At 38.3% G+C, this 24,082-nt stretch overlaps 2 protein-coding genes across 3 annotated transcripts in view; one reads left to right on the top strand and one right to left on the bottom strand.

Moving 5' to 3' along the window:
- The window catches only part of gna13b (guanine nucleotide binding protein (G protein), alpha 13b), a 32,049-nt gene extending 30,922 nt beyond the window's left edge, over nucleotides 1–1,127 (top strand). The window contains 1 exon segment of the mRNA NM_001013263.2: nucleotides 137–1,127. Coding sequence (NP_001013281.2) covers nucleotides 137–709 — 573 coding nt within the window. The 3' untranslated portion in view covers nucleotides 710–1,127.
- A 3,908-nt stretch (nucleotides 1,128–5,035) lies between these two features.
- slc16a6b (solute carrier family 16 member 6b) lies at nucleotides 5,036–23,644 on the bottom strand. 2 transcript variants are annotated; one of them, NM_001365238.1, is given in 6 exon segments: nucleotides 5,036–8,257; nucleotides 10,038–10,862; nucleotides 16,961–17,089; nucleotides 19,216–19,359; nucleotides 20,835–21,077; nucleotides 22,947–23,644. In NM_001365238.1, coding segments are annotated over 5 exon segments (1,584 nt in total). In that variant the 5' UTR covers nucleotides 21,061–21,077; nucleotides 22,947–23,644; the 3' UTR covers nucleotides 5,036–7,997.
- Nucleotides 23,645–24,082: the final 438 nt, after the last annotated feature.

Raw genomic sequence — 24,082 nt, 5'->3', positions numbered from 1 at the left:
TTTAGAAGCTTCACACAACAGTCCTTTATCATGAGAGTAATATCTGTTTCATTCTTAAATGTTGCTTTGAATTTTGGGTTTTTTTCCCTCACATCATCTCTGATAAATAAGTAATGGAACCTCTGTGTCTCTACAGGACTACTTACCAACGCAGCAAGACATTCTGCTGGCACGTAAGCCCACCAAAGGCATTCATGAGTACGACTTTGAGATCAAGAACGTGCCCTTTAAGATGGTGGACGTCGGCGGGCAGAGGTCGGAGCGCCGTCGGTGGTTTGAGTGCTTCGAAAGCGTCACTTCCATCCTCTTCCTGGTCTCGTCCAGCGAGTATGACCAGGTGCTGATGGAGGACCGGCAGACCAACCGTCTCATGGAGTCGCTCAACATCTTCGAGACCATAGTCAACAACCGCGTCTTCAACAACGTTTCCATCATCCTGTTCCTCAACAAGACGGACTTGCTGGAGGAGAAGGTCAAATCAGTGTCCATCCAGGACTATTTCCCCGAGTTCACAGATGATCCATGGTGCCTGGGGGACGTGAAGAACTTCCTGGTGGAGTGTTTCCGAAACAAGCGCCGAGACCAGCAGCAGAAGCCCCTCTACCACCATTTCACCACCGCCATTAACACGGAGAACATTCGCCTGGTCTTCCGTGACGTCAAGGACACCATCTTGCATGACAACCTCAAACAGCTCATGCTGCAGTGATGCCAGTCCAACCGTTTCCTTTCAGATCACTCCAAAAATAACCCTCTTCTGCTCAGATGTTTGTACTCCGCACAGTAACCTTTCTCAATAGCTCTGACTGGCTTTCGTGCGAGGAAGAAGAAGCCCTAGCCTTCTGTCATGAGCATGGGACGGCAGGTAGTTTTTCTCTTAAAAAGCAGGTCTAGAGAAGAGAGTGCGCTCGTCCACTCACACGTGAGTGTCCTGCCAGAGAAGCTGTACATGTCATTGAGCGCCACCCTCTGCCTGAAGGTGCCAAACGCTCCCTCGAATAGAGGACAAAAGCAGGAAGAGATCCTAGCATCTGTTACCTTTGAGCCTTGTATTACTGACCAAATAGCAAGATGAGATGCAAATGCTGTTTTAACCTTTTAACAGGAACCATGTTCTGAGCCTTTCTGTCCATGTCCTACCTGGCCTTCATTTTTACCCCTTTTTGATTGGTGTTTTTAACTTGTAGATGTCTAATCATTTGTACAAAAATTTTAGGATTCAGTTGTTGTTTTTTTATATATATATATATATAGATATGAATATATTTACCAACAAACTTAAGTTATGTTTCAGAACGTTTACACTCTGATTTTCCTCTGCTGATGGATAACGCTCACGATTCATACCACTTGTTGATAAACTGAACCTCTACTGTGGTTAGCCATGCTAGGCGAGCTGATAGATCCAGTGTGCACACGGCATAAACTCAGGGCTGAACGTAGACCACTTTAGCGTAACTCTTCAGGCGCCGTCGAGAACATCCACTAACTGTAGCTCTCCATCAGTGGCTGGAAATCCGATTTCCTTGCTGGCCTGCAGATGCCCTTCTCTGCCTTACCCTAGCGAGAGTCTGGAAGAACTTCTTCCTCCATCAGGGAACAAAAGAAGGTGTTTTTTATTTATTTGCTTTGTTTTAAATTCTTTTTAAGTCCACAAACCAAACTATTCCGACTCTTCGGTTAAACCCTACTAACAAAAGCGCCTGTATTCACAAGTGCCACACGTTTAAGGTACCAATAATTCGAACAAAGGGATGGATCTTACTGTGTGAACCCTGTCGTTCCCTCAAAGGTTGTGTATAGCTACTTTGTATAGTGCCATTTCTGCCCTCAATACTACTGTTGTAGTAAATATTTTTGTGTAAATAATCTCTAACCCGTATGTAACCTACACTGAAATGTATAGCTTTTTCTTTTTTTGCCCACTGTGCACCCTCAAATCCAGAGATACTGACTCCCTGCCCACAATTCTGCGCAGTTTTTTTTTTTTTTTTTTTTTTTTTGGTGGGCTGGTTGGCGCTGAATGGTGCCCTCTATACATCGTCTACACACTCAGATGTGCACTCTTTGTCTGGCATCGTATTCTGCCTTACGCCCCTGGCTGAAGTCCCAGGAGGCTTGTGAAAAGCAAGTATTACGTCTTCACACTGCACTGAGTGTCCTGTGTCTCCTAGTGCCATTCACTGCCAGCAAAGACGCATCTTGGCATTCGACTTTCACTCTACAAACCGCACAGGATTTTTTTTTACTTATTTGTAGCACCGTTTAAAATACAAAGAGTGTCCGCCTCTAGTATTTGCTGCCTTATTTGGCAAGCGGAGTCTTAAAATGTTGTATTATGCCTTCCAGATCTTTTTAAACAAGTGTTACGTACTTACCGCAGTGGTAAACATCGGTCTAAAGCTTCTGCCAACCCAAGTGCTTGTGCTAATGACGTCACTGGCTGTCAGCGCGGTGCAAAAAGTCACCATTGCTGCCGTCACACACACACACACACACACGCACACTCTCCACACCGATGCCTTTCTGTCGCGCTTCTTACAGTTGACCTGTTTAAAGGAAGGCTGTGGCTGCAGGTCGATACACTACTCCAGCTGTATATCTGTAAGATCAGCGTAGTCTTTGTCGGGATTGACCTTCATTTTCTCTGCTCTTCCTGTAAGGATTCTTGATGATGGTTCTTACTGTAGCTTTCTCCACAATGTGATTCTAATCAGAGGTGGTTGATTTTGATAATATTTGTGGGTTTTGCCCAAATAATCGAATGGAGTATTGATTTATGCAAGTCGGGAATGTTGCCTGTCACTGATCTGCTAGTGCCTCCAGTTTGATGCCATTTCTGGTCCTTTTTTTGGTTTGTTTTTTACTTAGGTTTTTGAATTTTGATTAATGCGGATGCTTTGGAGTCCTCATATCAAAGTAATTCAGACTAAAGATTTTGAGATTCTTGTGCTTCGTGTTGGAAATTAGATCTGCTTGTACAGTCTAACCCATGCTTCTTCAGTCTTCATCATTGGCTCAATAAAATCATTTTTGCAAAAACTGCCATTTAGATTCTGTTGTTGTTGTGTTGTGGGTTGGAATAGCTGTGTTTTAGAAATACTGCAGCTTGTTTCATTATTTACAATCACTTAAAGGGTTTACTTGAGTGCAGTTCCACATTGTGAACACTAGGTTGTAGTGTTGCGCCAAAATTAGCCAGAGTTTAATGCACTAATTTACATGGCTAAAAACAGTGCCAAAATGCAGAATTAATTAGATATTAATTGTAGGTTTACTTAATTGATCAAAACACGTCAGTTTTTTATTATTAACTTATTTTTTACATAATATAATTATCATTATATAAATGAAAATGAACTAATATGAAACTTCACAGGTCAGAACTTTGTGTCATTTCTTTTTTACTGTGCATGGAGTTTAGACCAGTCAAGTATTAAAGGGATAGTTCATCGATAAACCATGCTTTTTTCACACATATATTTTTCAAAAACTTATTTTGAAAAATGTTGGAAACCAGTAGTTATTGACTTCTATAGTATTTGTTATTCCTACTATAAAAGTCAATGGTCTGCTTTAAAATTTAAATTGTTATGGTGAACTATCCCTAAAACTTTAAGTATGGTGCAGTCAGCAGTAATTGGCAGATGAGGCAAGATGTACGTTTTGAGTCCTGTTTGTGCATAAGTGTCCTAAATAGCATCTATTTTGTGACCAGTGTAGCTAAGTACACCATCTAAACAATAGTTTAGTGACAGTAATCTGCACTGCTTTACAAAAGTCTTGCTGTCGATCTAGGTTGTAAGAGCAACATATAATAATTTGACTTCTAGCTGATCATTTGGAAAAGTGGCAGAAGGACGACTTTTCAGATGAATCATCTGTTGAACTGCATCCCAGTCATCACACATGCCACTGTAACCTGCATGGACCCTAGACTCTCACAGAAATCAGTCAAGTTTGGTGAAGGAAAAATCATGGTTTGGGGTGACATCAGGCCCGTGCAGAGAGTGTCCAAAGGGGGGGGGGGGGTGTTGTTGTCGCGCACATACAGAAGAGGGGTGTTGTTGCGCGCGTTCTGATCAGCTGTGTTGTCTACTGAAGGGGGGGGGGGATGTGTCGCTGGGGCACTTTTGATAATTTTGGAAGGGCACTTCCTATCCCAGACTAAAAAGGCCATGTGCACTGCACAGGTTGAGCCCTATGTGTGCACGTGCCTGGGTGACATTCAGCGTGGGGGCGTGTGAGAGATCTTCAGAATGGATGGCAACATCAACAGCCTGATGTATCAAGACATTTGTGCTGCCCATTACATTACAAATCAGAGGAGAGGGCAAATTATTCAGCAGGATAGCGCTCCCTGAAAGCTAAGTAGGTAAAGGTGCTCCAAGATTGGCCAGCCCAGTCACCAGATACTAACATTATTGAGCATGTGTGGGGTAAGATGGAGGAGGCATTGAAGATGAATCCAAAGAATCTTGATGAACTCTGGGAGTCCTGGAGGAATGCTTTCTTTGCCATTCCAGATGACTTTATTAATAAGTGATTTGGGTTGTTGCAGAGATGTGTGGGTGCAGTCCTCCAGGCTCATGGAAGTCAGACATAATATTAATTCTTTTTCCACTGCACCATGATTTTTTGTGCACAGTGACCAGACCTTTGTCTAAGTAAAGTCAGACCTTACTGACCTAATTAAATAATAAAAAAATCAAGGCATGATCATAATTTATTTTGGTAGACTAAGCATAATCTAGAGGCCTTTGCCTTTCTTATAAGCCACTTCTGATGCCAAACGATCAGCTAGAAGTCAAGTTATTATCAGTTGTTCCTAAAGTTTGGATAGACGACAACAAGACTTTAGTCAGGTAGTGTAGTCTTTAACTGAGCTTTTTATCTTGGGACTGTTCCCACTGCTTGCTTAACTGCAGCACACGTTGCACTGCAGTGAGTTGAGGGAGAGGCTTCTGTTCTGATGACTCAGCACTACTCCACAGTCAAATGACCTCAATAAATCTAAATCAAGAGGACAACCGGGTTATACAAATAATCACTGAGTTTATTCTACATTTAAACATTCTCTCAATGCATTATTCAGAAGTGCAGCATGTCTCAGGCAGAGTCTATAGTACATCACAAATAATATAAATCAAAGGGAAAAAACACACACAGTGTCTTATCATTAAAAGTACAAAATAAACCGTTTAAATATGACAAATGAAACATGCTTACAGAACATTATAGGAGGTCCATAAGAGTTCAAGTCAAAAAGTAAGTGCTACTTTTTTCTTACAGAATTTACCCACAGGCTCATCTCTTGCGCATATATTTCGTTGCTCGATCTGTGTCTTGTTTTTATCAAACCCTCCATTCTTCAGCCATTGATGTAGTGTTTAACAGAACAATCCTACAGTCTATTGTTTTTATCTTCAGCCATCTTCACACAGTCAGATTAATGCTGCTCTCTGCATGCTCATAATTCAGAGACTGCTGCATAATATCCAGACTGTTAAGTATACCATTTTAGCTGCTGTGTAAATGCATTCATGCCACCTGAGCAGCATTAAACAGCCAGTGTTAGAGACGAATAAACACCACTTCACCATCTTTGCAGGAAATTAGGGGCTGATTCTCAGAGAACACCCTCTGCTGTTGTGTTTTTGTGACTGACTGTTGTTTAGAAATACATTGTCACCACTTACCATTTTTAGTGCCAGCCTTTTCACAACACTGCTTGTAACATGCACTAAACGGATATCTTTGTCAATTCTCCAGACATTATTATGCTATATTGTTGCTTTGTTTTATTCCCTATTCTTCTTTTTCATTCTAAGGATATGCTTATGATTGGCTCTTCCACTGTCTATTGTACTGCATCAGGATCTGAAACTGGTTTTCCCATTAAGCGGCAGTGTCTGCTTTCTGGAATGATGTCCAGGTTTTTTTTTTTAACTCTTAAACTCTAAAAGATTTTTTTTATATTGTTACTGAAATTGTCTTTTGTCAAATACTTAACTAGAATCGGAATACTAGAAACTCGTACTAAAACTTAGTTTAAGAACGGAGTGCAAGTTATTTATTACTTAAGGAATAAAAAGTCATTCATTAGTGTGACAAAAAGTCATCAATTAAAAAAAACAATGATTTTGTTGCTCTTGATATCGTGATGATTTTTGATCTCGATGAGTACAATTCATTTCAAGAGTTCAAACTTAGCTGATGATTAATTATAAAGCTTGTTTGGCATGCTGTCCCAGGAGAGAGCCCCAAGCTCATAAGATCCTCGAGCCCGGGGCTCCCTCACGTTTGCAAGGCAAGAAGGGAGTTTGAGCTCAGGCAGATCTCGAGAACTCTCCTCCTGTAGTTGCTAATGCACAGATAGTGATTGCTCTTAAGATAAAACTACTTACTAGGAGCATGTCTATGGTGCCGAATTGGATTAGTCAATTAACTTAGGTTGCATTTTTTTGGTCTCTGGAGGAAACAGGTGGGGAAAACCCATGTGAGCATGGGGAAAATGTGTAAACTCCGCACAGAAATGTTGGCTGGCTTGGTAAGGACCAGAACCAGTGACGTTCTTGCTGTGAGGCAACAGTGCTAACCATTAGGAAAGGAACTAGCTCTAGGAAAGGTGTAATGGGTGGACGAGGGAATTCCTCAAACAAAAATGGCTGTGATATGGAACTTAGGGTATTTATAGTGACTTATAAATCGTCTGATTGGTGGATCATGAATTGGCTAATGCATGAACAGCTGTGTTCAATCATAAGCACGTGATTCTCTCGAAATTAGTTTATCAATAAACCTGACGTAAAAACAATAGGAGAAACCACGTGTTGCAATCATGTTGGTCCACGATGTTAATTCAGAGCAATATACGCAAAAACTGAAACTGCTAATTTGTTAGCGGGAGATCTACAAAACTCCCAACGCCCTGCTAAACAAAATTGTTTGTGATTGGTTTTAAGGCTTTAGTGTAAAACTGAATTTCAGATTCCACTTCTATCACAAGAGCTATAATAGTTTCATTTTGTTGTGCAGAGGAATTTGTTTGGCCTCCCATCCAGAATTTCAGTTGCTTTTTTCTTTACTATAAGGCGGCATTCATTTCAAATCCTATGCCACATTGTTAAAGATTCACCTTTTAGGGACTTATCTTCTTTTGTGTTATTTCTAAATGGTTTTCTATATAGACTTATTCCATTTCCCAACATTTTCCACCCGAGTGTCATATATTTTAAATGCTTCGTCAAAATAAACACTGCCAGACTGTGTTCTGAGTGAACAGCCCCTGTAGTAGTTTCTTCCTTCAAGTCACAAGCTTTTCGTGATTCTGCAAGGCACCGACGGCTCACTCCAAACGACAGCAGTAACAGGACATTCTGTAGCCATTGGAAACACTAGATAACCTACTGTACATCTGAGGACGGAAACCTTTCATTTAACATCAGTTTCTCTTGATGGAAGACTTTCCCTCTGTAAAGTCTCATGCAGGAATGTGTTTTGGTCGAAAACATCCTGCATCTTGACTTTGGTTTCCATCTGCAAAAACTAGTTAATAATTAAAGAAGAGACCCTGGAGAGACCGCTCGATGGAGTCTCATCTTCAACTCTGAATGAGGCTTTTGAAACCGAAATACACATCATGGCCTCAATGTTAGCAGCAAAACAGCGTGAGGTTTCTTCTTTAAATAGTAAAGCTGAGAGTATTTTGATGGTTTGTGCTCGATTTAAAACAATAAAATAAATAGAAAAGGCTGGAGACTTTGGTAAACGAGGAGCTTTGAATCTTCAATAAATAACGAGTAGTAAAAAGAGATGTAAACGTATTCTGGATGTTACGACTGGATGTTCAGCATAAGTGCTGTTGAAGAATGATTAAACTACTTTAATTGACGTAAGGTTTGATTTGTGAGGATTTCGCCCTGTTGGGATGGGGAGTGTGGTTGGCAGCCTTTGGATCTGATGGTTCAAGTGAAGGATAACAGGTGATCCTATATTCATACTGGCCATGGTTTGCTCTTTGCGGGACTGTTGTCAGTCTCCATGTCCATTTCTACAAAGTCAGCAGGGCAGTCATCACTGCCCTGTGAAGAAGCGTCTCTGTCTGCACTTTGCTGGTCGTTTCTCTTCCTCTTCCCAAAGCAGAGGCCTGTTTTCGCTGGACGCACCAGTCCTAGAAACAGAGCACCGACTCCCATCCCAGCCGCACAGGAGTAAAAGGCAGATCCATAATTATTAGTCTGGTCTACCAGAAAACCTGAAACAGAAGATCATCAGTTAGCTTTTTTACTTTCACAGAACAAGATAATATTAAAGCAAATAACAGTGATGACTGTGATAAACTTCTAAACAAGTGCTTTAACATTAGCATAATGGCATTAGTTTAATGTACATTTAATATTGTGAATTTAATATTTAGAATTTTAATCCTGCTTCATTTAATTATAATATATATATATATATATATATATATATATATATTTTTTTTTTTTATAAATTAATGTTAGTTAATTAATAATTTTTTTTTTTTACAACTTTTTATAGAATTGTCACAAAGCATTTTATATTCATGAAAATATGTCGTGACTTTTATATTTTGTATGAGGTCACTCAAAAATAGATCATTATTTTTTAAAGTTGTTTTAAACATTTTAACTTAAAAGTTTAAGCGGGTAAATTCACACTGGTGGTTTTTCACAACTTTGTTTTTATTTTAAAATAGTTTCCTCTAACAATTTAACTTAAATAGCATTGGCAATATTAAATGTCTGATATTATTAATCTAATATTAATTGTTATATTTGATATAAAATATGTGTTTAATATCATTTATTTGCTAAACATTTTTATTTCTCTCAAATATTATACCTTTCTTTTTATGCATGAAAATCTATTAGTACCCTTATGTTTTTGTAGAGAATCCCTCAAAATTGGACCATCATATCGGCAAAATAGCCTAGTGGTTAGTGTGCAGACATATGGTGGGGTGGTGTTTCAGGGTGTCCTGAGAATCCTGGCTCGAGGACATTTCCCGACCCTACACCGGTACACTCACTTCGCTTTCAGTCCGATTATTGTCCTATCAAAAAAAAGGCCATACTTAAGGGCTGATCACACCGAACGTGTTTTTATTTTCCAAAAATGCGAGATGTGCCGCAACGCCTTTTTGTTTACAAATTAAAAAGAAGTGCTGTGCACTCTTTGTCGCTAGACAACTGAATCAGCTGTGTATCATGCGCTGAGTGTTGCTGTTGTTATTTATTAGAATTTTAATAATTAATACTATTGTGATATTGTGCAACCACAAGTCTCTCCTCCATCTTCAAAAGTCTCTGTAGTTGTCTTGACAACACAAACACTGCTGTTGCCTCACCAGAAACTCCTTTGTTTTCATTTGATTGGAGAAAGAAACAAATGCGACTGACTCAACGCTTTTTCTGCTCAGAGTTGACTTTTTTCAACTGCGAGCGCACAGTGCGCAATGGCAAAAACGTGAGGCAGCACACAAAGCGATTGCAGTCGTTAGTAAATCATTCAAAAAAGGTGCCTCTCAATGCAAAAATTAGTCATCTATTGAAAAATCCCCCTTCTAATTGGTTGCAATGTGGTTGCTAAGGTGTTTTGATTGGTCTGTAACAAAGACTATTAAATGCACAAGACGTGTCACTCGTTTACTTTTGAAAGGGGAAAAGTGTAACAGTCAATATGGCGAATGAAGCCCCGGCTTCTAGTACAGGAGCCAATCAGCGATCGCTATAGAATGACAATTATCAGGGGGAGGGGCTTGGACTAGACTTTAGTTTCTGCCGAATTTGTGTGATACGAACATTTAGAAAGACACAGTTGTTGTTTAATTTGATTGGTTATTCATACTATGTAATGTAATCGTAATCTTGGCAAGCAGTTTTGGAGAATTTGATGTTTCCCTATTCAAACAGAATGCCCGAGCATCGACCAAGAGCATTTCAAAGATGGCGGCCGAGTGAAATAACTTGACTTAAAGGGACTTTGTCTGTAATTACAGAAGCATTTTGTACCTCCTAGAGGTGGACCTGCGAGTCCTGCGAAGCTCTGAATGCAGACATAAACGCCGACAGCCGATGACATTCTCTGAATCCCGATCACGTCATCTTCAGCCAGCATGGGGATGTGACTGGAGGCCACGGTGCCCAGCAGGAACCCGTACAAACAAGAACAGGACATGAGCCCCCAAAACTCTGAGACGAAGGTGAAGACCACCAGCACCGGACACAGCAGCACTGTGCAGATCAGCAGGATGTAGATTTTGCGTATGGGCTTGCGATTGAGGACCCAGCCCATGGACAAACGACCCCCAATCTCAGCCACGGCCATAGCGGACAGCATGTAGGTGGCGCTTTTCTGAGATACTCCTCGACTTACACTCAGCTGAATGATGTAGATCTGTGGTGCGAAGAAGCCCAGTGTTGCGAACAGACCAAACAGTGCATAGCAGTTAAAGCTGGCATCTCTGAGCACAGAGAAGTCCAAAAGTTTGGTTCTGGACACACTGGAGTCCTCCTGCTTCTGTTTCAGAGGCGTCTCTGGCGATTCTCCTTCCTCCTCTTTCTTCTGCTGCTCTTTGGCCAGGTTGACCTGTGAGGAAGAGATGGACTGGACACCGGAGTCCACCGAGTCAAAGGAGGTGCATGTGAATTCATTCTCTGCGTCGTATTTGGAGTCGAGGACTTTAAGGGGGGATGTGGACGCCTCCTGGGTGGCAGGTTTGGGTTTGATGACGATTGGCTTTAGTAGAGCCCCGCAGACAATAATGGAGGCCTGCAGGACCCCAATCACCATCAAGCAGTAACGCCAGCCGATCTGCTCCTTCAGGGCATTCATGGCTGCAGGGGGAAATCAAAACAAATGCATTATAGAAAGACCCACTTTTCAATATGTCAAAAACAAACTAAAATATAGCTGCAAGCAGCAATTAACGGGGGTCAAGCAGTTTAGCAGGGTAAGGTCATATAGCAGTTAGGACGCCTGTAAGTAGTTTATTCGACAACGAAATATACGATTGGAGCGTTAGAGTTTATAGATTGAGCTAACAAATGTTTGATAAAACATTCCAGAAAAGCAATTTCAGTTTTTACATATTGACAAATTTTTTATGAACATTTCGAGTGACCGCTTTTATGTCAAAGTGACCATTATAAGCAGCCCTATGATATAATGTGTAGATCGAGTCATGACACCTTAGACAAAGACACGACATGTCAAATTTTAAGTTAATCAGATAAATGGTTACTCAGATACAGTGATTTTACAATGTATAGCGCCATCATGTGGCCAATGTCTACGTGTTTTATGCTATGACCTTAGACTGACCTCTTGCATATGTGTAACAAGTTTGGTGAAGATATTTTAATTCCTTCATGAGTTATGGCTATTTTAGCTCTTCTTAATAAAAATGACAAAAGAGCAGTGAATAAGCTATTAATGATCTCCTACTGCCATCTAGTGGCCACAGTGTAATTTATTTATGTGATTACAGCCATTTAGGTGTGCATAAACATATCCCTTCTATAATTGAGCATGTTCTAACTATATAAAATGAAAAATTTGTATTTTATTAAAATAATTAAAAATCTACAGAGTAAAAAGTGTGACAAGCTTTAACTAAATTTGATCTTAAATGGATTAACTGTGTTCATGCCATGTCAGTTTGGGATTCAGAATGCATTACATTACATTACATTCTTTGCTATAGAGCAGTAAAATAAACAATAAGTGGTCTGTTACTGCCATCTAGAAGCCACAGTTGTGATTTTCTTTACAAATGTTTTAAAACAATGTGTTTAATCATAGAACCAGTTTTACATATTAGAATTATTATGAAGAGGTTAACTGGGACCAAATTAGATGTTTAATGCATAACAGTGTTTACATCAGGTCAAAATATGATTCAGATTGATCCTAAATGCAATTTCCCTGACTTTAAACTCAAAAAATGTAAAACAACAAAGGTATGCAAATGTTATGAACAATAAATACGTGGTCTTGTTGTGACATCTAGTGGTTAGAAATGGTAGGTGACAGTTAAAAGTCTGTGTTATAGTGGCTAAAATGATAGAATATTGAAAATGTGTTTTTGAGACCTTTAAACATCCAAGATGGACAAAAAAAAAAAAACTTATAAATCATTTCAGTGATAAGTGTGTAAATAAAGCACATTTACTTCATGTTTAAGCCATTTTAGCATGTTTTTAGAACCATTTCCACTAATATAGCGCCACCTATTTCCCAATCTCCACAAGATTTTGCATGTTTATTCACATTGATATGCCACATCTGCTCACCAATTTCTGTGATGTTTTCGGTTTTCCTTATTGGTTTACGGGCATGTAGGTTCGTGTAGACACGCCCCTTTTGTTAATGAGCCAATTACAGCTATCTAAAATGGAAAGTTCAACCTTTTTTTGATAATTATTGATCTACTCAGTCCAGAGGTTCATACAACACTGGTTTCGTTGCGATTGAGTTAAAAACCAGGGACTAGTTCGCAAAAGTAGGTTTTAATTATATTGATGGTTTTTTAATGAACAGTTTGAGTAACAGCAGTGGTTTTAGTCTCAAACTGTTTAGTATGAGAAGACCTATCATATGATTTGTTGATTGAGTGTTTTTTGTGAAATAGTATGTAAATGAAGCAAATTTACTTTATTTTTAAGCGATTTAGCATTATTTAAAGACTATTTTTGCTATTATAGCGCCACCTATGGTTTGATCTTCACAAAATTTTGCAAGTTTCATCTCGTTGATACGCCACATGTGCTCACCAATTTCTGTGATGTTTTGGGCTTTCCTTATTGGTTTACAGGCATGTAGGTTCGTGTGGACACGCCCCTTTTGTAAATTAGCCTGTTACAGCTAGCCAAAGTGAAAAGTTCAACTTTTTTTTGATAATTATTGATCTACTCAGTCCAGAGATTCTAACAACACTGGTTTCGTCGCGATTGAACTTAAAACCAGGGACTAGTTCGCAAAAGTAGGATTTTCCTATATGGATGAATATTTAACGAACGGTGTAAGTGACAGCAGTGGTTTGAGTGTCAAACTGTTCGGTATGAGCAGGCCTATCATATGATATGTATTTTGTGTGGTTGCGCTAAAGGTTGTGTGATACACAACCCATTACTCACTAAAAATACGTAAAATCGCCCCCTAGTGGCCGATTTCTTTCAAAATTCTTACAGACCTCTAGGACCGTGAGTCGAACATGCCCAGCGAGTTTCGTTTTGATCACTTATCGTTAACCTTGTTAAATGGCTGCTCAATTTTAATTGGCCAATGGCGGCCATGTTTTTTGAGATATGCCAATGTCCTTATAGTATGTTATGACAACTTGGTCAAAGACACTGCATGCCAAATTTCAAGCTGATTGGACTAGTGGCTGTAAGGTTAGACTAATTTTTATGTTTTTTTAGGTTTATAGCGCCACCATGTGGCCAAAGTCTGCAGGTTTTGCACTGTCACCTCAAATGGAGCTTATGCATGTGTGTACCAAGTTTGGTGATGATATCTCATTTCGTTCAAAAGTTATAGCTCCAATTAGCATTTAGCTTCAATTAGCATCGAACATTGTTGAGCACTGTTTCGCGTGAGAATAAAAATGTCAACTTTTTTTTGATAATTATTGATATTCAGTGTCCAGAGAACATTCGAGAGCTGGTTTGGTTTAGATTGAGTGAAAAACCTAGGACTAGTTCGCAAAAGTAGGTTTCGGACAAATCGCGATGTAGCGGGAAAACGGTGCGTCGTAGAGCAAAAAGTTCAGCTGTACACTTTTGTTGGGGCTAACCCAAGGATTGAAAAAATGTAAAGTTTTTGAGTCTACGACAAACGGTGAACGTATAGCGGGCAAAAATGTCCAAAAAGTGGGTTTTTGGCGCCATAGCGCCACCTATGGTCTGATTTGGCTGATCTTTGGCCAGAACGTAGTGTACCGGGGTACTACGATCTGGCCAAGTTTCAGCTCTCTCGGCCTTACGGTTTGGTCTGGGCAATAGTGACTTCGGCAGAATAATAATAATAATAATAATAATAATAATAATAAAAATCTTAACAAAAACAATAGGGTTTCAGCGCTTCGCGCTTGACCCCCTAATAAGTTGTAGTCGTGCCAAGAACTCTATGACTATATATATTTGATTATCAAATCTTGTTATATTATCAAGTTACACACATATATATATATATATATATTCTGCTTATAAAGAGTTCAACAGCAACAATAAAGAAAATTAATAATTTAGCTACATAACGTTCAAAACCAGTATGGCAAGGACTTAAAACTGACATTATGCCTAGCAAAACTTTTATTTTGTAAAATTGAATAACGCTAAAATTGCAGGACTGATATTTTTACTGTGATTAAATCTATAAAGGGCCAACCATAGAGTAGTTTTAACTTTTTATTTGGAAAGCTGCTATTTAGTTGACTGATTTATAAACCCAGGCTGTGTTGCATTTTAAAATGCTTGTTATAAGCTACTCAAACTCAGAGCACTTGCAGAGATAGTTTGTGTGGAGCAGCGTTTATCAGACAGGGTATATGCAGGAATCCTAAAGGTCATTTCAATACCTTTTTAAGACGTTTTTAAGATGTTCTCAGAATATTTTAAGGCCCCATCCCCACTTCAAATTCTAATCACTATCAAACTTTAACTTAATAAACAGTTGTTAATAAACAGTTGTAGTTAAATCAATAAAGCACAACCACGCAACAGATTTCGCGTGGAAGAAACAAAGCTTGAATGAATAAATGACATGGTTGTTTTCAATGACAAGCCTCGGCCATTCTTTAAACTCGTCTTTCTCCAACCAGGAGTACGCAAACTTATATTTCCCCATTTTGTCTGTTTCACTCCATGGTTTCGCTACATGTGGGGAGCACCACATCACCTTCCTGCGTTTGTCACAAATTACATGACATCACCTGGACCGAGGAGCCTGGCCGGACGCGCCCAGGTCCAAACCAATCAAGTGAATTGAGAACACCGTTGTTAATATTAGAAGGAAAATAAATATATTTATGCTTCTTTGGAGTCAAACAGATTGGACAACGCTTCAACAAAATTTAAGACCTCGTAAAAACACAATTAAGACATTTTAATACCTTTTAATGGCTTTCATTTTCTATTTTTCTTAATTGGTTTTTCAACTTTTAATATTTTTTAAGACACCGCGGACACCCTGATCAGAGCATCACATTGCAACAGTTCACATTTTTTTATGACAAACAGACTGTAGTCTTTGCAAGGTGATAATTGTGCTAAACTATTATTTTTTTAGACACTGTAAGAATTACCAAACAACTGACAAGTAATTCAATTTCACATCACACCGATTTTGACTCAAACTGAACTGCTGCGGTCACTAGACTTTTCATTCCATTGACTTCTATTCACATAAATGTGTCAGACCAGAAACAAACTTGTCCAAATATTTCTCATATTACATAACGTAGCAAAAGTAAAGTTTGGAGAACTGAACTGTAAATTCACGTCACATGAATGCTTGAGGCAAGTAGACGATCAAAACTTTGACCTTGCGGTACAGAAATTTAAAACATGGAGGAATCGCTTATTTTAGCACTGTGGCGACATCCTGCCTCTTTTAGTAAAACATTTGAAAGAATTTTGCATGCTCAATTTAGTTAGACTGCAACTTTGGGCATTTTTGACAAGTGTTAATTTTACTTTGTTTTTAATAATTTCACTAATATGAGCAACATATGACAAGACAGCATTTCAAAAATGTCTCAACATTTACAATTAAAATCAATGTGGTCCAGTTGTTCAGACCAAAAATTGCTGAAACATTGTTAAAATTAATGTGGGCAATTCGGTGTCAGTTTGAGTCACGTCCCTGGAACTCTAGAATATAGGGTTTTATAACTCTTTAAAAACATTCTCAATTTTTATTTTGTTTGTTGCTTTTTATTTTTGGTTTTTGGGCTTCTAATTCTGTGCATTGTGTTTTTTGCTGTTTTGTTCAGTTTCCAAGCCAACATTTTTATAGCAGTAGATCGTAGTAGCTCTGTTTCAAGAACATTAAATTCTTCATTACTTCTTGTGTAGCCAAATCATTAATTTTGCCTCTAGTTTTCTTAATTTCATCTAATATGTCTTGAGCTAAGCTCACTTTGTGTCTTTTTTTTCTAACCCCTTTAGTATGTAGGTCATCTAACATTTTATTTCTCATTTTTCTCTTGTAAGAAGATATTGCTACAAGTTTACCTCTCAGGATGGCCTTCAGGGTATTCCATAAAATAGTAGGTAAGACCTCAACATCCTCATTAAATTGCAGATAGGCACTAATTTCTTTTTTAACTTGTTCCTTAAAACTGTGGTCATTAAATAAACTTGGGTTTCAAGAGTTCCTACTTAGATATGCTTGGCACTTATAGCAGGTTTGGCATGCTGTCCCGGGAGAGAACCCTGAGCTCGGAGATATTTGAGCCCAGGGCTCCCGCCCGGTCTAGAGGCATATCAGGAGAACCGAGATCAGGTAGGTCTCGATCGCTCCCCCTTTAGAAGGGGAGAAAAAGGAGGAGATGGGGTGGAAGGGGGGATTCTTCCAAAACGAAGATAGTGCAATGAGGAGAAAGTGATCCATTTATATTAAGCTAGGATCATTCTGATTGGATTATTACTGATTACGGATGAGTGGCCAGCAGTGCACAATCATATCACGTGCTCCTCTTGAAATTAGTTTATGAAACTTCACTTAGTTTCCATGTAGTGTACTTTGGTTGTAGGTCAAAAACAATGGATATATATAGGTGCATGGTCAATTACATCTATTGTTCCGATTTTACAAGTGTGTTTTATCTTTATCTTTTCCAAACATTATAAAATATTCTATTCTGGTGGATAAAGAGTGTGGGGCAGAATATTAGGTGTAATCTCTGAAAGGTGAAATGACATATTTATACCTGGTGCGAAGGCGAGCATGGAGAAACACTCTCCTGTGGAGGCTATAGAGGTGACGAGCGAGCGGCGCTTGCTGAAATACTGCGACAGGATGGTGACGGTTGGCAGGAAGGTCAGACAATAGCCCAGGCCTGTAAATAAACAGCAAAGAGGGATGATGACAGCCACTGGTCCCTTCAAAACAAGGACTCAGGTCAGTCTGAGGGGCTCAATCACCGCCCTCTTCCATCGGACAAACAGGACAGAGGGCTGAAAGAAAACTGCATTTAAAAGAGACAAAGAGACAAGGAGAAACAAAGATTGGTGAGATTAGCACCAACTAATGGTAGAGGGCAGGACGTGGTGGATAATTGGAGATAGCTAGCAGTGTATCCGTTGAGATTTGATTATGTGGTCAGTATTGAGTGTCAGTTTAACTGAGAGACCAGCACATCCACAGTAAATAGAAGAGCGAATCAGTGTGGACTGATCATGTAAAGTGTTAAAGTCTATCAATAGGAGTGAAGCTTTGTATTTTTTATGATTTAATTTGGGACTTTATTATAATAGGACACTTTATATTGATGGGAAGTGAAGTTAGAGAAAGAGAGCAAGACATTGAGATTGGGTAAGGTCCACAAGTTGGGACTCGAATTCATGACACCCACAGCACATCTACAAAACATATCACCGACTATGCTGTTGGTGCCAATGTGAGTTTTTTTTATATAATTTATGGTCTATCAGTAAGCAGATATTACTGGATATTTATTTAGGTTATTATTTTTTTTGTTATTTATTTAAATAAATATGAAAATAAATATGAAATAGTTTGAAAACAAGCAAGAAAAGTTTATGGGCCAGTGACACGACCACATTAAAATGTTCTATAGACCTTTTTCATGGCTGCTACATGGAGGGCGCCATAGCGACCAGCGTCTTACGGTAGAATGCTAAAAACTTCCGTTTACAGCGTGAACAATTAGTAATTTGCGCTCCGAAAATGGGTTTCAATAACGTTTTTAATGGATAACAGAGTGTTTTTGTGACACACAACTTAGAAATGTGTCTGTTAAAGCCAGTATAATCTGTCACATGTGGTTCAAGCGCGTCAGAAATAGGAGATAAACGTTCTCCTAGTTCACGTGTCTGCCGTCAGAAATACAGTGTGTGTGTGCGTTCCCGGCCTGTCAGCTGTTAGCTCGAGAGAGAGAGAGAGAGAGAGAGAGAGCGCAAACCAGAGTACTGGCATGAAACTTATTAGGTAACTTATGAAAGTCGTGCAATTTACAAAAATGACCAATAAAAGTCTGTTATTGATACTCTGCTGGCTGATTTGCTGTTCATTCTAATCGCGAGCCGTTTGTGTTTTATTTTGTGTGTTGTTTTTACCGCGGTTTGTGTTTTTCTGTCATTTCGAAATGACAGTAGCCTATATTTTCACTTTGTCACAGTTATTAAATCAGTGTGTCAGTGGCACAGTACAGGCTTGTTTTGTGTGTCAAACATTTTGGTGAATTACATTTGTTTGGGCTGGTTATATATTTGAAATAAAGAGAAAATGTTGACTTTAGCGATGACAAGGCTTCATTTAAACTGCAGAAGATGCCGTCTGACAACGAGTGGAAAACGCCTCACAGCAGCTGTTTTCCATACTATTAGATTGCATTTCTTTAAATGATCAGTCCAGGAGATGGTGCTGATGGACAACAGTTTTAGTTCAAAGAGGATAAAAGCAGGTAAAATAGACTAAAACTATCGTTTCAAAGCTGTCCAAATGTGACTGTTTACACGCATCAGCTGCCGACCGGAAGTTCTTCGCATTCTCCTTGCGCATACACGCAAAGCATAATGGGTAATTTTGCGTTCCAAGAAAAAGGTCTATATAATTAAATTTATTCTAATGATATTCAATCAGAATTATACATATATGAACTTAGGTACTCCAAACTTTGTTTTCAAACTAAAGAAAGAAAATGAATTACATCATGTAAAGTACGGAAAATCTCTTTCTATATTTGAATAAAAACAGCGCTAGTCGTTTTTATAATGTAAAAAATGTAATGTGAAAAGTAACGCAAAAAAGTGGAAAAAATACTTTGTTAAATCTTGCACTGGTCAAATAATTTGAATGTGAAAATACAATGTGAAGAAGTGAAAGTGGAAAAGTGAAAGTGAAAATATTACTTAAAAGACAGAATAAATTCAGCTCCAGTTATCTTACATGTTTTGTTATGGGACATGCAACACATGTAATACACATTTAAGCATTGTATACCTGCAACAATGCCCATGGTGATGTACATCTCATCGATGGACTGAGTGAGGGCTGTTGTGATTGTGCCCAGGCTGATCAGGAATCCACCAACCATGACCACAGGCCGATGGCCGAAACGGTTACTCAGCAGCGTAGAAAGAGGAGCTGGCGGGAAAGAGGGTGCCAATCACAATCACTTATCCTAATATCACTCATAATATACGTGTGCAGCCTTACAGCTCAAAACTAAGTAAATCTTGTCACTTCCTTTTCAGAACAGTCTTAAATTATACATTTCTAGTGGTTTTGTTTCTCCAAACGACATGAAGACGGTATCGATACCAATTTTAGCTCTAGGTAATTACTTTTCAGTAACTGACTGCCTCTGTTTAAACAAGAATGATCTTTTGAAGCCCTGTCAGCTGGAAAAAGCTGAATCCATCCATTGAGTCATGAAACGCTGGGGCTGCTTTGTCGCTGGCCAAACAGAGAGAGATTTCCCAGTCAGCCGGCAGTCCTTACACAGCAAAAGTCAGCACATGTGCTAAATAGGGCATCGCTCACTCTCAGCACAAATGATATGATGAAAGTAAGCAGTTATGAAGGCCATCTGACAGGTTATAGCTGCTGTTTTCTGCACATTTTAAAAGCATCAGTACATTTGTGCGTCTCAGAGCAACAATGCAGTTTTCTTCTTGAATGAATCAATTCAATTATTCAACGATGCATTTATAAAAATAGTCACTACTTTTATTTCTAAAAGAATCAGACATTTTGAACAAATCACTTGAATTAATGAATAATTGAGTGAAGAACTTGTCGCCACCTACTGGCTATTGTATTGTATTGTGGCTATTGTCATGATTTTTCTATCATTATTGCACCAATGCACTCTTATATATATATATATATATAGAGAGAGAGAGAGGATGAGTTTCTTTTTGGGAGGCCTGTCTCTTTAAGCCCTGAGAGATATACAGAACAATCACACATCTGATGACACAGCTCTTAATTTCACAGTCTGTACCCGCTTCTTTTGGGATATGCCCTGGCTTTTTATAATGACCTAGTTCTTTATCGACTTCCTTGAACTAAAACTGAGCTTTGTGTGTGATGTAGCTTTAAAGTTGTGTTCAGTGTTACATAAAACCCATATTAAAAATGGTGGAACAAACTTAAAATAGTAAACAAGGGCTTTAATAAAACCACAACACTTTAAAATAATGGTGTATTAGTTAATGTATTTACTAACATTAATACACTATTAGTAATACATTTATTATGGTGTTTATTAATCTAATGCTAACAAGCACAAATTTGGATTTTAATAATAATGCTTTAGTTGGTGTTTACATTTGACTTTTTTTTTTTTACATTTTTTAGTAAATGTTGAACTATGATTAGCAAAATGCTTGACAAGATTATTCATACTTAATGTTAGTAAATGCATTCATCTTTGGACCACTATTCTAAAGTGTTGCCCTAAAAACTTATTAAAATAATGCAAAATTGAAGAAGGCAGCAGATGTCTTTACCAGATAACATTTCCTAATCTTATACTGAGGAATTTTACTCTCATACTGCTCTCTGTTAGAGTAAACAGCATTTGTATAGTGTAAACAATGTCTAGACTGATTTACCTGTGAAGGCCATAACAAAGACGCAGATGGACACGGCCCAAGAAACTCTGCTGTTGGTTTCATGAAATTCTGTCATGAGGTCCTGGAGGAAGATTCCAAAAGTCTTGATGATGCCGTAGGTGAAAACCTCCACAAAGAAGAAGGCAGCAGCCACCATCCAGCCCCAGCCTCCATCTGGCACCTCAGAGTACACATTGGGGCTCATGCAGCCCTTCAGGCTGGACATGATGGACACTGATGTTTCTGAAAATACGAGCAGAGCAAGAGAACAGAGAGTTTCAGATGCGATGCTGCAGTTCCACACTGGCTCTGAGGGTGTGCTTTTGTCAGCTCGACAGCAGGCTGCCCTTGTCTTTAATCTGCCCTGCCTGATGGATTATTTACTTTCAAGGTGTTGCATGTTCATAATGCATAAATGATTATGTAACTGCAGTTGGGACAGTAGAAATGTCAGAGCTAACTTTAGTCAAATTGAAAAATTTGAACATACAGTTGAAGTCAGAATTATTAGCCCCCCTATGAAGTTTTTTTAACTAATTTTTTCCCAAATGATGTTTAACAGAGCAAGGAAATTTTCACAGTATGTTTGATGACATTTTTTTCTTCTGGAGAAAGTCTAATTTGTTTTATTTCGGGTAGAATTAAAGCAGTTTTACGTTTTTTAAACACCATTTTAAGGACAAAATTATTAGCTCCTTTAAGCTATATACTTTTCCGATAGTCTACAGAACAAACCATCGTTATACCTGATCACCCTCACCTGCCTATTTACCCTATTTAACCTAGTTAAGCCTTTAAATGTCACTTTAAGATGTATAGACGTGTCTTTAAAAATATCTAGTCAAATATTATTTACCGTCATCATGGCAAAGATTAAATAAATCAGTTATTAGAAATGAATTATTAACACTGTGTTTAGAAATGTGTTGAAAAAAAAATCTCTCTCTGTTAAACAGGAATTGAGGGGGAAATAAACAAGGGGGCTATTAATTTAGGCGGGCTAAAAATTCTGACTTCAATTTTATATATTCATTCATTCATCTTCTTTTTGGCTTAGTCTCTTTATTAATCAGGGGTCGCCACAGTGGAATAAACCGGCAACTTACCCAGCATATGTTTTACACAGCAGATGCCCTTCCGGCTGCAACCCATCATTGGGAAACACTCATACACTCTCATCTCTCATTCACACACACACACACTCCGGACAATTTAGCCTACCCAATATACCTATACACACACACACACACACACATATATATATTTAGTGAGTACATATATATATATATATATATGTGTGTGTGTATATATATATATATATATATATATATATATATATATATATATATATATAATTTATATACAGCACGTTTGCCTTACAGCAAGAAGGTCGCTATATATTTTTCTAAGTTTTTTTATTTACTAGTATGTGTTTGATGTTAATATTTTGGGTTAAATATTTATTTTATTCTATAAAAGTTAACTCTAAAAACTGGTTATTTCGACCCTTCAACCTCTGAGTAAATTTTCTGAACTGAATTTTATTTCCCTGTACAAACAGTTAAAACAGTTAAAGCCAATGTGGTCCAGTTGTTTAGAACAAAAAGGTGCTATGCACATTGTTTAAATTATCTTATTTTTTTGGTTCAACAGAGCAGCATGAGAAGGAGAAAAGTATATGGGATACTTGACACTGGTATTGTTCATAACTTAAAGCCTATATAATTATGGTACATTTGTAGTTGACGTTAACTACCTTCACATAAAGAGTATGAAGACTTGACACTAGCATTGTTCGGACAATGACCGGAGACAGTTTTATCAGTCCACAGACTCGCTGTCGCAAGACTGTGACGTCTAAACCACATCTGAACATTTGCCGGTACAGCCAACGCGCTCTATATTTGAAGTCCATCATAGTTACTGTACGCAAAAGCGACTTAAATACCAGAGAAGAGTAAACTACCGTCACACACACTCTAGGATAATGTTTATATTTTTTAATAACTTAAACAAACATATAACGTGACATGACTAACGTTACAGCGTGCATTATCAAAAAGTTCAAATATAATATAACGTTATTTTGAGAAGATAAACTGTTTAACTTACCGAACCGTTGAAGAAGAATTGACAACGAGTTATTGAAAGAAAACAAAAGCCAACAGCGCTGGCTGTCTTCTGTGTTGAAGTGTCAAGTAGAGTACAAGTACATCACTTCTGCTTTCTGCATCCGCGGTCACGAGAGAGCGTGAGTCTTCACCGAGTCACGGGCAAAGGATCCCGTTCAAAAATATATCGCTACCTAGTTTATGTTTGACTTCATTAACAATTCATTAATACCGATATTGAAGCTGGATCACGTATTATCCAGCAGCTCTCTCTATTGGTTTCCTTTCACTGAAGCTTGGCAGATTTTACACCGGCTGAAGCCGGTATTTGAGCGCGGGCGCGAGAGCTGTCTGCTGTTGTAGTCGTGCACGCGCACTCCACTTCTCAAATCTCACCTGTGTTTGCACAGAAAACATTCACTCACCTACAGATAATATGTATGAAGAATCAACATATCACAGCACCGAGTCATATAATTTAGCTGCGATATCATTGACCGTATTATGAAAACCATTATTTCTAAACGAGTTTTAGTGATGAACAACAGCAGTTTTTTTTATGAGCTACAGTGGAGAAAACATCGGATTTTAAAAAATTTGACAATCATCACAAGACGTGTTCTTTAACAACTAAAAGCACGAGTGTGCGTGCGCGCGCCTGCAAAAGCTGTGGGTGAAGCAAATCTCGTGCACGTGAAGCATGATGGGAACCTACCGGGTAAAACAGGTTTATTCCAGTTCTCTCTCTAACACACGGTGTCTTATAAGATTGTACACTCAGAGCGTGGACACCATGTAAACACATATAAAAATAGCATGATCATTTATTAACACATTTTAGAGAAAATCCCTAAACTATTTTGTTTTTAGTTATATTTTTAATGTTGTCGACTCTGACGTCACGTGTCCCCTCTTTTATCACAGACGTGACTCAGCGGCAGCAGAGCTAGTACAGGGAAAAAGCTAAATGTTTATTTTTACTGTTAAATTTATTTATTTATTGTACTGTTGTTATTATTTACTTTCTATCAGCCTGGCATTATATTGTTTGCTCTATTGTCATGTATCAGTTGTTTAAAGTATAATAAAAATAAATGAATAAATAAGACCCTCTAGCGGTGATAATGCAAACGTTGA

The sequence above is a fragment of the Danio rerio genome, chromosome 3 (assembly GCF_052040795.2).
Source record: "Danio rerio strain M-AB ecotype USA chromosome 3, GRCz13ab, whole genome shotgun sequence".
NCBI classification, from domain to species: domain Eukaryota; kingdom Metazoa; phylum Chordata; class Actinopteri; order Cypriniformes; family Danionidae; genus Danio; species Danio rerio.
The sequence above is the reverse complement of the archived record's forward strand: the minus strand, read 5'-3'. Positions and strand labels throughout refer to the sequence as shown.